This window comes from Dendrobates tinctorius, unplaced genomic scaffold (genome assembly GCF_039654945.1).
Source record: "Dendrobates tinctorius isolate UK_male_01 unplaced genomic scaffold, ASM3965494v1 ptg000013l, whole genome shotgun sequence".
NCBI classification, from domain to species: Eukaryota; Metazoa; Chordata; class Amphibia; order Anura; family Dendrobatidae; genus Dendrobates; species Dendrobates tinctorius.
This window is the reverse complement of record NW_027361681.1, coordinates 3,930,374-3,948,861: the sequence shown is the minus strand read 5'-3', so window position 1 is coordinate 3,948,861 and position 18,488 is coordinate 3,930,374. Positions and strand designations below refer to the sequence as shown.

The window sequence follows — 18,488 nt, the reverse complement described above, 5'->3', positions numbered from 1 at the left end:
CCTGAGTTACATCCTGTATTATACTCCAGAGCTGCACTCACTATTCTGCTGGTGCAGTCACTGTGTACATACATTACATTACTTATCCTGTACTGATCCTGAGTTACATCCTGTATTATACTCCAGAGCTGCACTCACTATTCTGCTGGTGCAGTCACTGTGTACATACATTACATTACTTATCCTGTACTGATCCTGAGTTACATCCTGTATTATACTCCAGAGCTGCACTCACTATTCTGCTGGTGCAGTCACTGTGTACATACATTACATTACTTATCCTGTACTGATCCTGAGTTACATCCTGTATTATACCCCAGAGCTGCACTCACTATTCTGCTGGTGCAGTCACTGTGTACATACATTACATTACTTATCCTGTACTGATCCTGAGTTACATCCTGTATTATACCCCAGAGCTGCACTCACTATTCTGCTGGTGCAGTCACTGTGTACATACATTACATTACTTATCCTGTACTGATCCCGAGTTACATCCTGTATTATACCCCAGAGCTGCACTCACTATTCTGCTGGTGCAGTCACTGTGTACATACATTATATTACTGATCCTGTACTGATCCTGAGTTACATCCTGTATTATACTCCAGAGCTGCACTCACTATTCTGCTGGTGCAGTCACTGTGTACATACTGCACATTACTGATCCTGAGTTACATCCTGTATTATACCCCAGAGCTGCACTCACTATTCTGCTGGTGCTGTCACTGTGTACATACATTACTGATCCTGAGTTACATCCTGTATTATACTCCAGAGCTGCACTCACTATTCTGCTGGTGCAGTCACTGTATACATGCATTACATTACTGATCCTGAGTTACATCCTGTATTATACCCCAGATCTGCAGTCACTATTCTGCTGGTGCAGTCACTGTGTACATACATTATATTACTGATCTTGTACTGATCCTGAGTTACATCCTTTATTATACTCCAGAGCTGCACTCACTATTCTGCTGGTGTAGTCACTGTGTACATACATTACATTACTGATCCTGTACTGATCATGAGTTACATCCTGTATTATACCCCAGAGCTGCACTCCTTATTCTGCTGGTGCAGTCACTGTGTACTAACATTACTGATCCTGAGTTACATCCTGTATTATACCCCAGAGCTGCACTCCCTATTCTGCTGGTGCAGTCACTGTGTACATACATTACTGATCCTGAGATACATCCTGTATTATACTCCAGAGCTGCACCCACTATTCTGCTGGTGCAGTCACTGTGTACATACATTACCTTACTGATCCTGTACAGATCCTGAGTTACATCCTGTATTATACTCCAGAGCTGCACTCCCTATTCTGCTGGTGCAGTCACCGTGTACATACATTACATTACTGATCCTGAGTTACATCCTGTATTATACCCCAGAGCTGCACTCACTATTCTGCTGGTGCAGTCACTGTGTACATACATTACTGATCCTGTACTGATCCTGAGTTACATCCTGTATTATACCCCAGAGCTGCACTCACTATTCTGCTGGTGCAGTCACCGTGTACATACATTACATTACTGATCCTGAGTTACATCCTGTATTATACTCCAGAGCTGCACTCCCTATTCTGCTGGTGCAGTCACTGTGTACATACATTACATTACTGATCCTGAGTTACATCCTGTATTATACCCCAGAGCTGCACTCACTATTCTGCTGGTGCAGTCACTGTGTACATACATTACTGATCCTGAGTTACATCCTGTATTATACCCCAGAGCTGCACTCACTATTCTGCTGGTGCAGTCACCGTGTACATACATTACATTACTGATCCTGAGTTACATCCTGTATTATACTCCAGAGCTGCACTCACTATTCTGCTGGTGCAGTCACTGTGTACATACATTACTGATCCTGTACTGATCCTGAGTTACATCCTGTATTATACTCCAGAGCTGCACTCACTATTCTGCTGGTGCAGTCACTGTGTACATACATTACATTACTTATCCTGTACTGATCCTGAGTTACATCCTGTATTATACCCCAGAGCTGCACTCACTATTCTGCTGGTGCAGTCACTGTGTACATACATTATATTACTGATCCTGTACTGATCCTGAGTTACATCCTGTATTATACTGCAGAGCTACACTCACTATTCTGCTGGTGCAGTCACTGTGTACATACATTACATTACTTATCCTGTACTGATCCTGAGTTACATCCTGTATTATACCCCAGAGCTGCACTCACTATTCTGCTGGTGCAGTCACTGTGTACATACATTATATTACTGATCCTGTACTGATCCTGAGTTACATCCTGTATTATACTGCAGAGCTGCACTCACTATTCTGCTGGTGCAGTCACTGTGTACATACATTACATTACTTATCCTGTACTGATCCTGAGTTACATCCTGTATTATACCCCAGAGCTGCACTCACTATTCTGCTGGTGCAGTCATTGTGTACATACATTATATTACTGATCCTGTACTGATCCTGAGTTACATCCTGTATTATACTGCAGAGCTGCACTCACTATTCTGCTGGTGCAGTCACTGTGTACATACATTACATTACTTATCCTGTACTGATCCTGAGTTACATCATGTATTATACCCCAGAGCTGCACTCACTATTCTGCTGGTGCAGTCACTGTGTACATACATTATATTACTGATCCTGAGTTACATCCTGTATTATACTGCAGAGCTGCACTCACTATTCTGCTGGTGCAGTCACTGTGTACATACATTACATTACTTATCCTGTACTGATCCTGAGTTACATCCTGTATTATACCCCAGAGCTGCACTCACTATTCTGCTGGTGCAGTCACTGTGTACATACATTATATTACTGATCCTGTACTGATCCTGAGTTACATCCTGTATTATACTGCAGAGCTGCACTCACTATTCTGCTGGTGCAGTCACTGTGTACATACATTACTGATCCTGTACTGATCCTGAGTTACATCCTGTATTATACCCCAGAGCTGCACTCACTATTCTGCTGGTGCAGTCACTGTGTACATACATTATATTACTGATCCTGTACTGATCCTGAGTTACATCCTGTATTATACCCCAGAGCTGCACTCACTATTCTGCTGGTGCAGTCACTGTGTACATACATTATATTACTGATCCTGTACTGATCCTGAGTTACATCCTGTATTATACTGCAGAGCTGCACTCACTATTCTACTGGTGCAGTCACTGTGTACATACATTACATTACTGATCCTGTACTGATCCTGAGTTACATCCTGTATTATACCCCAGAGCTGCACTCACTATTCTGCTGGTGCAGTCACTGTGTACATACATTATATTACTGATCCTGTACTGATCCTGAGTTACATCCTGTATTATACTCCAGAGCTGCACTCCCTATTCTGCTGGTGCAGTCACTGTGTACATACATTACATTACTGATCCTGAGTTACATCCTGTATTATACCCCAGAGCTGCACTCACTATTCTGCTGGTGCAGTCACTGTGTACATACATTACTGATCCTGTACTGATCCTGAGTTACATCCTGTATTATACTCCAGAGCTGCACTCACTATTCTGCTGGTGCAGTCACTGTGTACATACATTACATTACTTATCCTGTACTGATCCTGAGTTACATCCTGTATTATACTCCAGAGCTGCACTCACTATTCTGCTGGTGCAGTCACTGTGTACATACATTACATTACTTATCCTGTACTGATCCTGAGTTACATCCTGTATTATACTCCAGAGCTGCACTCACTATTCTGCTGGTGCAGTCACTGTGTACATACATTACATTACTTATCCTGTACTGATCCTGAGTTACATCCTGTATTATACCCCAGAGCTGCACTCACTATTCTGCTGGTGCAGTCACTGTGTACATACATTACATTACTTATCCTGTACTGATCCTGAGTTACATCCTGTATTATACCCCAGAGCTGCACTCACTATTCTGCTGGTGCAGTCACTGTGTACATACATTACATTACTTATCCTGTACTGATCCCGAGTTACATCCTGTATTATACCCCAGAGCTGCACTCACTATTCTGCTGGTGCAGTCACTGTGTACATACATTATATTACTGATCCTGTACTGATCCTGAGTTACATCCTGTATTATACTCCAGAGCTGCACTCACTATTCTGCTGGTGCAGTCACTGTGTACATACTGCACATTACTGATCCTGAGTTACATCCTGTATTATACCCCAGAGCTGCACTCACTATTCTGCTGGTGCTGTCACTGTGTACATACATTACTGATCCTGAGTTACATCCTGTATTATACCCCAGATCTGCAGTCACTATTCTGCTGGTGCAGTCACTGTGTACATACATTATATTACTGATCTTGTACTGATCCTGAGTTACATCCTTTATTATACTCCAGAGCTGCACTCACTATTCTGCTGGTGTAGTCACTGTGTACATACATTACATTACTGATCCTGTACTGATCATGAGTTACATCCTGTATTATACCCCAGAGCTGCACTCCTTATTCTGCTGGTGCAGTCACTGTGTACTAACATTACTGATCCTGAGTTACATCCTGTATTATACCCCAGAGCTGCACTCACTATTCTGCTGGTGCAGTCACTGTGTACATACATTACTGATCCTGAGATACATCCTGTATTATACTCCAGAGCTGCACCCACTATTCCGCTGGTGCAGTCACTGTGTACATACATTACCTTACTGATCCTGTACAGATCCTGAGTTACATCCTGTATTATACTCCAGAGCTGCACTCCCTATTCTGCTGGTGCAGTCACCGTGTACATACATTACATTACTGATCCTGAGTTACATCCTGTATTATACTCCAGAGCTGCACTCCCTATTCTGCTGGTGCAGTCACTGTGTACATACATTACATTACTGATCCTGAGTTACATCCTGTATTATACCCCAGAGCTGAACTCACTATTCTGCTGGTGCAGTCACTGTGTACATACATTACATTACTTATCCTGTACTGATCCTGAGTTACATCCTGTATTATACCCCAGAGCTGCACTCACTATTCTGCTGGTGCAGTCACTGTGTACATACATTATATTACTGATCCTGTACTGATCCTGAGTTACATCCTGTATTATACTGCAGAGCTGCACTCACTATTCTGCTGGTGCAGTCACTGTGTACATACATTACATTACTGATCCTGTACTGATCCTGAGTTACATCCTGTATTATACCCCAGAGCTGCACTCACTATTCTGCTGGTGCAGTCACTGTGTACATACATTATATTACTGATCCTGTACTGATCCTGAGTTACATCCTGTACTATACTCCAGAGCTGCACTCCCTATTCTGCTGGTGCAGTCACTGTGTACATACATTACATTACTGATCCTGAGTTACATCCTGTATTATACCCCAGAGCTGCACTCACTATTCTGCTGGTGCAGTCACTGTGTACATACATTACTGATCCTGTACTGATCCTGAGTTACATCCTGTATTATACTCCAGAGCTGCACTCACTATTCTGCTGGTGCAGTCACTGTGTACATACATTACATTACTTATCCTGTACTGATCCTGAGTTACATCCTGTATTATACCCCAGAGCTGCACTCACTATTCTGCTGGTGCAGTCACTGTGTACATACATTATATTACTGATCCTGTACTGATCCTGAGTTACATCCTGTATTATACTCCAGAGCTGCACTCCCTATTCTGCTGGTGCAGTCACTGTGTACATACATTACATTACTGATCCTGAGTTACATCCTGTATTATACCCCAGAGCTGCACTCACTATTCTGCTGGTGCAGTCACTGTGTACATACATTACTGATCCTGTACTGATCCTGAGTTACATCCTGTATTATACTGCAGAGCTGCACTCACTATTCTGCTGGTGCAGTCACTGTGTACATACATTACATTACTTATCCTGTACTGATCCTGAGTTACATCCTGTATTATACCCCAGAGCTGCACTCACTATTCTGCTGGTGCAGTCACTGTGTACATACATTATATTACTGATCCTGTACTGATCCTGAGTTACATCCTGTATTATACTGCAGAGCTGCACTCACTATTCTGCTGGTGCAGTCACTGTGTACATACATTACATTACTTATCCTGTACTGATCCTGAGTTACATCCTGTATTATACCCCAGAGCTGCACTCACTATTCTGCTGGTGCAGTCACTGTGTACATACATTATATTACTGATCCTGAGTTACATCCTGTATTATACTGCAGAGGTGCACTCACTATTCTGCTGGTGCAGTCACTGTGTACATACATTACATTACTTATCCTGTACTGATCCTGAGTTACATCCTGTATTATACCCCAGAGCTGCACTCACTATTCTGCTGGTGCAGTCACTGTGTACATACATTATATTACTGATCCTGTACTGATCCTGAGTTACATCCTGTATTATACTGCAGAGCTGCACTCACTATTCTGCTGGTGCAGTCACTGTGTACATACATTACATTACTTATCCTGTACTGATCCTGAGTTACATCCTGTATTATACCCCAGAGCTGCACTCACTATTCTGCTGGTGCAGTCACTGTGTACATACATTATATTACTGATCCTGTACTGATCCTGAGTTACATCCTGTATTATACTGCAGAGCTGCACTCACTATTCTGCTGGTGCAGTCACTGTGTACATACATTACATTACTTATCCTGTACTGATCCTGAGTTACATCCTGTATTATACCCCAGAGCTGCACTCACTATTCTGCTGGTGCAGTCACTGTGTACATACATTATATTACTGATCCTGTACTGATCCTGAGTTACATCCTGTATTATACTGCAGAGCTTCACTCACTATTCTGCTGGTGCAGTCACTGTGTACATACATTACTGATCCTGTACTGATCCTGAGTTACATCCTGTATTATACCCCAGAGCTGCACTCACTATTCTGCTGGTGCAGTCACTGTGTACATACATTATATTACTGATCCTGTACTGATCCTGAGTTACATCCTGTATTATACTGCAGAGCTGCACTCACTATTCTGCTGGTGCAGTCACTGTGTACATACATAACATTACTTATCCTGTACTGATCCTGAGTTACATCCTGTATTATACCCCAGAGCTGCACTCACTATTCTGCTGGTGCAGTCACTGTGTACATACATTATATTACTGATCCTGTACTGATCCTGAGTTACATCCTGTATTATACTGCAGAGCTGCACTCACTATTCTACTGGTGCAGTCACTGTGTACATACATTACATTACTGATCCTGTACTGATCCTGAGTTACATCCTGTATTATACCCCAGAGCTGCACTCACTATTCTGCTGGTGCAGTCACTGTGTACATACATTATATTACTGATCCTGTACTGATCCTGAGTTACATCCTGTATTATACTCCAGAGCTGCACTCCCTATTCTGCTGGTGCAGTCACTGTGTACATACATTACATTACTGATCCTGAGTTACATCCTGTATTATACCCCAGAGCTGCACTCACTATTCTGCTGGTGCAGTCACTGTGTACATACATTACTGATCCTGTACTGATCCTGAGTTACATCCTGTATTATACTCCAGAGCTGCACTCACTATTCTGCTGGTGCAGTCACTGTGTACATACATTACATTACTTATCCTGTAATGATCCTGAGTTACATCCTGTATTATACTCCAGAGCTGCACTCACTATTCTGCTGGTGCAGTCACTGTGTACATACATTACATTACTTATCCTGTACTGATCCTGAGTTACATCCTGTATTATACTCCAGAGCTGCACTCACTATTCTGCTGGTGCAGTCACTGTGTACATACATTACATTACTTATCCTGTACTGATCCTGAGTTACATCCTGTATTATACCCCAGAGCTGCACTCACTATTCTGCTGGTGCAGTCACTGTGTACATACATTATATTACTGATCCTGAGTTACATCCTGTATTATACCCCAGAGCTGCACTCACTATTCTGCTGGTGCAGTCACTGTGTACATACATTATATTACTGATCCTGAGTTACATCCTGTATTATACTGCAGAGCTGCACTCACTATTCTGCTGGTGCAGTCACTGTGTACATACATTACATTACTTATCCTTTACTGATCCTGAGTTACATCCTGTATTATACCCCAGAGCTGCACTCACTATTCTGCTGGTGCAGTCACTGTGTACATACATTATATTACTGATCCTGTACTGATCCTGAGTTACATCCTGTATTATACTGCAGAGCTGCACTCACTATTCTGCTGGTGCAGTCACTGTGTACATACATTACTGATCCTGTACTGATCCTGAGTTACATCCTGTATTATACCCCAGAGCTGCACTCACTATTCTGCTGGTGCAGTCACTGTGTACATACATTATATTACTGATCCTGTACTGATCCTGAGTTACATCCTGTATTATACTGCAGAGCTGCACTCACTATTCTGCTGGTGCAGTCACTGTGTACATACATAACATTACTTATCCTGTACTGATCCTGAGTTACATCCTGTATTATACCCCAGAGCTACACTCACTATTCTGCTGGTGCAGTCACTGTGTACATACATTATATTACTGATCCTGTACTGATCCTGAGTTACATCCTGTATTATACTGCAGAGCTGCACTCACTATTCTACTGGTGCAGTCACTGTGTACATACATTACATTACTGATCCTGTACTGATCCTGAGTTACATCCTGTATTATACCCCAGAGCTGCACTCACTATTCTGCTGGTGCAGTCACTGTGTACATACATTATATTACTGATCCTGTACTGATCCTGAGTTACATCCTGTATTATACTCCAGAGCTGCACTCCCTATTCTGCTGGTGCAGTCACTGTGTACGTACATTACATTACTGATCCTGAGTTACATCCTGTATTATACCCCAGAGCTGCACTCACTATTCTGCTGGTGCAGTCACTGTGTACATACATTACTGATCCTGTACTGATCCTGAGTTACATCCTGTATTATACTCCAGAGCTGCACTCACTATTCTGCTGGTGCAGTCACTGTGTACATACATTACATTACTTATCCTGTACTGATCCTGAGTTACATCCTGTATTATACCCCAGAGCTGCACTCACTATTCTGCTGGTGCAGTCACTGTGTACATACATTACATTACTGATCCTGATTTACATCCTGTATTATACTGCAGAGCTGCACTCACTATTCTGCTGGTGCAGTCACTGTGTACATACATTACTGATCCTGATTTACATCCTGTATTATACCCCAGAGCTGCACTCACTATTCTGCTGGTGCAGTCACTGTGTACATACATTACATTACTGATCCTGTATTGATCCTGAGTTACATTCTCTAATGCAGTGAGACAACCGCCGAATTGCTTTAGTATAGTTCTTTTGTCCTACAGTTTTAGTATTTTGTTTGCTTCTTGCTTTTACATTTTCCATATGTTCTTAGGTTTGTGTTTTTTGTGTTCTGCTTTAATCCATAATTTAAATTCTTAATTTAATTTGTTTTCCTTTTCTCGTCTTTTTTACATTCTCTAATTTTCCTTTTTTGTGTCAATTGGTAAATAAACCCAAATATTGTAAGAAGTCCATTACTGAAAAGTCTTTGCACATGATTTATTTAAATGAGCGGTATCTTCACTTTTTGTCTAATAGGCATTTTATAGAGCTGTTCGTGCTGATTGAAAGAACATGCCAGTTATTTCTATGGTTCGCTTATTTTCTAAGTTAATTAACTTTAAAAATTAACATTTGACCTAATTTCGATCCATAGAGGGTGGCGCTGTTGTATTTTCATCTTTGGAAAAATTAGATGCCAACTGCTGTGGGGTGAAAAGTCATATTTTTTTTTTCAATTCCATTTTGGAGACCACTTTCCCTGTATTCGATGGTTAGTTGGAGAGATGCGGGTTTTGTAGCATTAGAAAACAATGGTGCATATTTTTGTACACTGTAGTGTTAACCTAAGCCCAAATGCCAGCACCGTAGACCCTAACTGCTATCCTTGGCACATTCCAAAAAAAGTACTGTAACAACTAGTCATGCCTTAGTGCATAAAGGAGTATTGCTCATTTCATTAGCTTTTTTGGGTTCTTTTGCATCATTACTTCCAATAGCATCTCATTCCCATTCATAGATCATGCTTGCCCCATGGCTGCCCCAGTAGCCCATTCCATGAGTCACACGTGGTCCATTGTGAATATTGTCAACCTGTTGGGTTAGGGACTTGTGGGCTGAGGCCATGCCATGTCCCCTATCCATGCTCAGTTGGTGTTTTTCCATTGCCCCCTGTATCTAACTGTGTTTTTGTTGCATCAGTGGGCGATTGCGGAGCAGCGTCGGGCACTGAGCGATCTCCTACTGCAGCTCCTTAAGGACAAGAAACAGAGGGAAGAGGAGCTGTTGGCCGTGTTGGTGAGTTCTGCTCTTAAAGGGGTAGCTTATTTTGAACAATCCCTGGGGCAACCAAAGTTTTTTTTTTTTACCATAAATTCTTCAAACTACTGTAATCTGCTGCTCTATTTTCCTGCAGCGCCTCCACAGGTGACATGACATATTGCATTCCTATTAATATTACTAGCCCTCCTCTTAACTAACATGGGATTTCTTTTAAGTAGGCATAGGTGATGAGTGTCTGATCAGTGGGGGTCTGACTGCTAAGGCACTCACTGATCACAACAATGGGGATCCTGATCTCCCAGTTTGGATCAGCAGCCATGCACGTGACTTCCGTTCTGCTGGAGGTGTACTTGACTATCTATGTCCGTCACATAATAAATGGAGAAGCATCATGCATGCCACGCCATCCCATTGCGGAATTGGAGGTATCATTTTCTAATATATACCTCCACTTTTTTCAGATGCAAATGGACGCGAAGAGCGAGGCAAGGCAAGAGAACTATTGGTTAATCCAGTACCAGAGACTCCTGAACCATAAACCTCTTTCGCTCAGACTCCAGGTAGGTTCCAGATCTCTGTTTAACCCCCTTGATCATTGATCTTTTCTGAATCTCAAGCATCTTGTGTTGCTTTCTTAGGAGGAGGGGCTGGAACAAGAACTGGTGGATCTCCTCAAGGAGCTTTCTGCAGAGAAGTATTTGCCTATATTTGCTCACCATAGATTCTGCCTGGAGATGCTGGAGAAGATGACGTCGGATGATCTTAGGAAGGTAATTGTGCATGTTTAACGATGTGGGAGCCCTCATAAGTTTGCAAAGGATTTACTATGGGGACGTGTTGTGTTCTGTCACTCCAGATCGGCGTGGAGGAAGTTGGCTTGCAGATATCCATTATTGAGAAGGCAAGAGAAATTCAAGAACGCAGGAGAGGTAACTTGTAATGCATTAATGATTGATCATTATCTGCATTAGGGCAAATGCCACTGCCAGCTCTGCCTTCCCTGTAGTAATAATAATAAATATAATAATAATAATCTTTATATAGCACCAACATATTCCGCAGCATTTTACAGTTTAACAGTTTCAAAACGCAAGTCATAAGTAACAACGTTAACAATACAATAATTAAAGCAAAATAAGACGACCCTGCTCGTGAGAGCTTACTCTCTACAATGAGGTGGGGGAGATACAGAGTACAGGTGTGTATTTACAATGGTGTATTTACAATGATGGTCCAGCCATCTTGAGGGAGTGAGGGATAGATGGGAATAGTGAATGGGCTACACATGCACACTTTCACATAAAATGACTGATTAGTGAACGTGATAGACTGCTCTGAACAAATTTGTTTTGAAGGCGCGCCTAAAACTATACAAATTGTTGATAGTCCTAATTTCTTGGGGTAGAGCATTCCAGAGGATTGGTGCAGCTCGGGAGAAGTCTTGGAGTCTGGAGTGTGAGGTGCGGATTAGTGCAGAGGTTAGCCTAAAGTTGTTTGCGGAGCGCAGCGGTCGGTTAGGCCGATAGACAGAAATGAGGGAGGAGATGTAAGGGAGTGCCGCACTGTGGAGAGCTTTGTGGGTGACAACAAGTACTTTGAAGTGGATCCTTTAATGCAGGGTTCCCCAACTCCAGTCCTCAAGGCCCACCAACAGGTCATGTTTTCAGGATTTCCTTAGTATTGCCCAGGTGATAATTGCATCACCTGTACAATACAAGGGAAATCCTGAAAACATGACCTGTTGGTTGGCCTTAAGGACTGGAGTTGGGGAATCCTGCTTTAATGAATGGGCAGCCAATGTAACGATTGGTGAAGTGCGGACACGTCCGAGTACCGATTAGCCAGATGGATGACCCTGGCTGCTGCATTAAGTATGGACTGGAGAGGGGAAAGTCGAGTAACTGGGAGACCAATTAATAGAGCGTTGCAGTAGTGCAGGCGGGAGTGGATCAAGGCGACAGTAAGGGTTTTTGTTGTTTCCATGGTGAGAAAAGGATGGATTCTAGAGATGTTCTTTAGATGTAAGCGGCAAGAGCGGGCAAGAGATTGTATATGGGATGTGAAGGAGAGATTGGTGTCAAACATAACACCCAGACAGCGCGCCTGATGCCGGGGTGTTATTATGGTGCCACCCACGGAGAGGGAAATGTCAAGTTTAGGGAGGTTAGTAGATGGTGGGAGCAGAAGTTGTTTTTGAGAGGTTGAGTTTAAGATAGAGGGCAGACATGATGTTGGAGACTGTGGACAGATAGTCAATGGCATTCTGTAGTACAGTGGGGGTAAGGTTGGGGGATGACGTGTATAGTTGTGTGTCATCAGCATAAAGATGGTACTGAAAGCCAAATCTGCTTATAGTCTGTCCAATTGGGGCCGTGTAGAGAGAGAAGAGAAGGGGGCCAAGGACTGAGCCCTGAGGTACCCCAACAGTGAGAGGAAGAGGAGATGACGTGGAGCCAGAGAACAAAACACTGAAGGAGCGGTCAGAAAGATAGGAAGAGAACCAGGAGAGAGCAGTGTCCTTAATGCCTAGTGACTGGAGCCTAGAGAGTAGGAGACGGTGGTCAACAGTGTCGAAAGCTGCAGAAAGGTAAAAAAGAATGAGCTTAGAGTGTTCACCGTTACGTTTTGCTGTCAGAATTTCATTGGTCACTTTGATGAGTGCAGTTTCTTTTGAATGTAGGGGGCGGAAGTCGGACTGTGAAGGGTCTAGGAGGGAATGAGTGGAGAGGTAATGGGTAAGGCGGGAGTAAACTAGGCGCTGCAAGAGTTTAGAGATAAAGGGGAGATTGGAGACTGGTATGTAGTTGTTTGTGCAGGATGGGTCGAGAGCGGGTTTCTTTAATAGTATTTTATACATATGTAGTACAGTATATGTATGCAGGAGCAGAAATGGACCATATTAAAGGTATTGTCCACTACTTGGACAGCCTCCTCATTAAATACTGTATTCCCTTATTTAAAATAAAAATAACATACCCGCCTCCCCCACTGGTACCATTCCAGCTATGTCAGTGCCGGGTCACCCAGGCCTTTCATGACATTGTTATGCAACATTAGTGCACCAGCCAATTAGCCACCACTCACTTCTTGAAGTCTGAGGTCAGACCTCTGAGGGAAGTTTGAGAATTGTAGCCCATTAGTCAGGGCTGTGGAGTCGCTAAGTCAAACCTGCTACTCCGACTCAGACTCCTCAATTTCCCTTACACCGACTCCAACTCCGACTCCCACATATATTGCTTATATTTAAGTGAAAAATTTATTGTAGTACAATGTGAACATCAGACATTTAATCATTTCTATGATCCAATAATCAAGATATTTAGATAGAACATAATATCTAATTATTGGAATACAACTTTAGAACACAAAAAACTGTAATAAATTGTAAATATGTAATACACTGTATAATGTCGATTACATACATACGGTACAGACCAAAGTTTGGACACACCTTCTCATTCAAAGAGTTTTCTTTATTTTCATGACTGTGAAAATTGTAGATTCACTCTGAAGGCATCAAAACTATGAATTACCACATGTGGAATTATATAATTAACAAAAGAGTGTGAAACAAGTGAAAATATGTCTTATATTCTAGGTTCTTCAAAGTAGCCACCTTTTGCTTTGATTACTGCTTTGCACACTCTTGGCATTCTCTTGATGAGCTTCAAGAGGTAGTCACAGGAAATGGTCTTCCAACAGTCGTGAAGGAGTTCCCAGAGAGGCTTAGCACTTCTTGGCCCTTTTGCCTTCACTCTGCGGTCCAGCTCACCCCAAATCATCTCGATTGGATTCAGGTCTGGTGTCTGTGGAGGCCAGGTCATCTGGCGTAGCACCCCATCACTCTCCTTCTTGGTCAAATAGCCCTTACACAGCCTGGAGGTGTGTTTGAGGTCATTGTCCTGTTGAAAAATAAATGATGGTTCAACCAAACACAAACCGGATGGAATAGCATGCCGCTGCAAGATGCTGTGGTAGCCATGCTGGTTCAGTATGCCTTCAATTTTGAATAAATCCCCAACAGTGTCACCAGCAAAGCACCCCCACACCATCACATCTCCTCCTCCATGCTTCACGGTGTGAACCAGGCATGTAGAGTCCATCCGTTCACCTTTTCTGCGTCGCACAAAGACACGGTGGTTGGAACCAAAGATCTCAAATTTGGACTCATCAGACCAAAGCACAGATTTCCACTGGTCTAATGTCCATTCCTTGTGTTCTTTAGCCCAAACAAGTCTCTTCTGCTTGTTGCCTGTCCTTAGCAGTGGTTTTCTAGCAGCTATTTTACCATGAAGGCCTGCTGCACAAAGTCTCCTCTTAACAGTTGTTGTAGAGATGTGTCTGCTGCTAGAACTCTGTGTGGCATTGACCTGGTCTCTAATCTGAACTGCTGTTAACCTGCGATTTCTGAGGCTGGTGACTCGGATGAACTTATCCTCCGCAGCAGAGGTGACTCTTGGTCTTCCTTTCCTGGGGCGGTCCTCATGTGAGCCAGTTTCTTTGTAGTGCTTGATGTTTTTTGCCACTGCACTTGGGGACACTTTCAAAGTTTTCCCAATTTTTTGGATTGACTGACCTTCATTTCTTAAAGTAATGATGGCCACTCGTTTTTCTTTACTCAGCTGCTTTTTTCTTGCCATAATACAAATTCTAACAGTCTATTCAGTAGGACTATCACCTGTGTATCCACCAGACTTCTGCACAACACAACTGATGGTCCCAACCTCATTTATAAGGCAAGAAATCCCACTTATTAAACCTGATAGGGCACACCTGTGAAGTGAAAACCATTTTTGGTGACTACCTCTTGAAGCTCATCAAGAGGAATGCCAAGAGTGTGCAAAGCAGTAATCAAGCAAAAGGTGGCTACTTTGAAGAACCTAGACTATAAGACATATTTTCAGTTGTTTCACACTTTTTTGTTAATCATATAATTCCACATGTGTTAATTCATAGTTTTGATGACTTCAGAGTGAATCTACAATTTTCAGAGTCATGAAAATAAAGAAAACGCTCTGATTGAGGTGTGTCCAAACTTCTGGTCTGTACTGTGTATATATATATATATATATATATATATATATATATATATATATATATATTGTCGGGGTCGTAAACGACAATAAATCCTCATTCACCAGTCATTCCAAATCATTGTGCGAGCGCAAAACATCTGGTACCAATTAAGAATGACTCAGACACGCAGCTGATTCAGTCTTAGCTAATGTCCCGCATCCACACCTGTCAGGAGCAGTACAACAACTGGCTTTATTTACAAATACACAATACTATATTGAGTGTTAGGGGAAGGCGTGCATTAGGCGGGGTTTATGCAGTATACATCTAGTGTCCAGTCTCTCTCTGATTCGTCAAAACGTCTCCCGATGGTTACTTCTTTTCACATTCCTGAGTTATCTTTTTTAGGAGAAATGAAACTTAACTTAACTCTTTAGACACTGAATTTAAGTGAAAGTGAACACTGGCAGCCATCTTTAATACAGTTACATTTGCATTAGCAAGCAATTAGGAAAAACTTATTGTTTCACAGTATAAAAGTATAAAAGTTATATAAGAAAATATATTTTCACCTTGACAATCCCCCCTAAACACTAAGTTTTTCCCTTAATGAAAGATCCTTCGAGACTGTCCATGCGATGGGAAAAGGGGAGGTGGATTTCTTCATCCAGACACCTCAGAAGCTCTCCCCTAACGAGAGGCCTCCAGGCAGCTGAACCCTTCACTAACCTCACATGGAGTTCTCCCGCTGTCCCTAAACTAAGTCTCTTAACATCATCTGAGAATGGGAGGTTTTGTCTACTCTCTTGAGGGGAATATACTTAGGGATCTCCCCTAGATCAGTACCATCGTACTCTGGTGGGTCTACTTCTTGATTGAGGAAGGTGCCAGTCGGAGTTGCTTTGGCAATAACCTTTTTATACAAGGGAATAACACAACAAAGAGTTATCGATCCAATTACAAGGAGGGCAATCAGTACTATACAAGCTTGTTGAAGGAATCCCTTGAGTCCACCCAACCAGCCGGAAAAGAAAGATGTGTCTACTCCAGCATTAGTTTTCAATTCTGCTGCTAACCCAGTTATCTTTTTAAGGGCTATCATGGTTTTTCCATTCACTCCAGAGTTCTGAGGGATATAGGTACAACACTCCTCTCCCACCATCCCACAAACTCCTCCTTTCTCAGCTAATATCATATCAAGGGCTAGTCGATTTTGGAGTGTCATTCTAGTGTTAGGGCCCAATTCTTCAACTATACCTTGGAAGGCATCTTGGCTGAAATTGACAAACCTTTGTTCACTGTAATATATGTAATTGATCCATTCAACATTTTTATTAATCTGCACCTGTGGGATTATAGAAGCAAAGCCAGCATAGATCTGGTTCTGGGCTTTAAATTGGTCAGGCACCCCCCTTGGCACTCCAATAGCATCAATATATACTAGTGGATCTTCTTCATAACTCATATGGAGCTGATCGAGGCTTCTCCTTTTCCTGGTAGGTTCATCAGGTATCTTTGGATCCCAGGGTAGAATCTTGAACTGCATAGCTAGTTTAACAAGGGTGCATTGGCCTGTCCAGGCATTTGGCAACCTAGGACGGAGCTTACCATCTCCACATAACCAATAAATGTCATACATATATTGTGTATGTTTGATTAACAAGTCAGTATCTAGAGAACTATTCTCTTTGCAGAAACCTGTCTCGAAGATCCCTACTGGTGTACCTGTGGTGTCGTGGGAATTATAGCAGGTGTAATTGTCAGCTAATACAGTTACTTCTCCTGGGACCTTTAGTTTGGGTTCCTTATGAATTAGTGGGACGTAATCTGGGCAATCAGTGGGCTTCAAACCTTTCAACAAATTCATGACACAGGCAGTGGTGTTGTCATCAGGGAAAAGCAATGCATGTGTGTATAGGTGTGTATTCGCAGCAGCACAAGCAATACATCCTACAGAGATATTCTGGACTTTTACATTGTACCTCACCCATTCTAACCACAAATTTTTCCTTGGGGCTGTTTGTGTTTCTATGGAGAAAACCTCTTGCCAACTGAGACCTGGAATGGGGATCACTTCATTAACTACATTTTGCAAACGCTCACCTGGGCCTATTTTAGGTGTACTGGTAACGGGGGCCTTGGTTGGTCTGAAGCTAATATCCTGAAGCCGTATATGGCCTAAATACGCATAAGGTCCAGCACTAAATACATAATTATAATGCCTTCCTAGTACGAACGTCTGCAGATCAGCAGATTGAGGGCTTTCAAGATTTAGGAGAAGGGGGTGACAGCTTCTACCCCATTTACAGCCCCTAAATGGTTGCAGAAGGGCTGTTAGATGCATTCTCTCACGAAGACTCCTACCCGTCCCATCCTTGGGGAACATGGCTTCGCTAGGTTTATATCCCCAATCATTCCCCGTACTCCAGGCAGCATCTGTCCAATAATGACAATTATTGTTGTCTTGTCTGGTAACACACATATAGAACTGGATGATCCCCTCTACCACCCGTTCAGTCTCAAGGCACTTGACTACATCACAGAAATCAAATCGCCAGATATTCACCGGGGCTGTCAGGTTTACCCAGAGAATAAAGGGACCAGAATTCTTATTTACAATAGGGGCCGAAGAGGTAGGGGCGAGGATGGCCCCCAGTCCCAAGGTCAAAAACAACAGCAACATTTCCCTTCAGTCACTACTGTGACTAAACACTGGTTCGGTCTCTTTTACAGTGTGAAGCATGAATCCAGGTGCTCTTTCCTTCAAGTTTTACTGCAGTGGGGGTGACCAGGATCACCGTGTGGGGTCCTTCAAATCTCGGCTGGAGACAATCTCTGCGCACAAACTTTTTCACATACACCAGGTCTCCTGGCACAAAGTCATGGACCACGTCACCTGTGGATTCTGGAAGAGAAGCAGAAACTGTAGAGTGGGTGTTAGACAGTTCCTTAGACAATGCAATCACAAATTGTACAACTTTATCATTTGTCTCAGACAACTCTTGTGGCCTAATGTCTCCTATTTTAGGTGGAGCACCAAAAAGAATCTCAAAGGGAGTCAGGCCGTGTTTTCCCTGTGGGGTGTGTCT

At 42.6% G+C, this 18,488-nt stretch overlaps 1 protein-coding gene across 2 annotated transcripts in view; it reads left to right on the top strand.

Annotated features, from left to right (window-relative positions):
- LRSAM1 (leucine rich repeat and sterile alpha motif containing 1) overlaps positions 1–18,488 on the top strand; it is a 91,702-nt gene that overhangs the window by 41,199 nt on the left and 32,015 nt on the right. For both annotated transcript variants that reach the window (XM_073558317.1, XM_073558316.1), the window contains 4 exons: positions 10,303–10,398; positions 10,845–10,943; positions 11,022–11,153; positions 11,240–11,312. In XM_073558317.1, the coding sequence (XP_073414418.1) occupies positions 10,303–10,398; positions 10,845–10,943; positions 11,022–11,153; positions 11,240–11,312 (400 nt within the window). The remainder of the gene's footprint in view (positions 1–10,302; positions 10,399–10,844; positions 10,944–11,021; positions 11,154–11,239; positions 11,313–18,488) is intronic.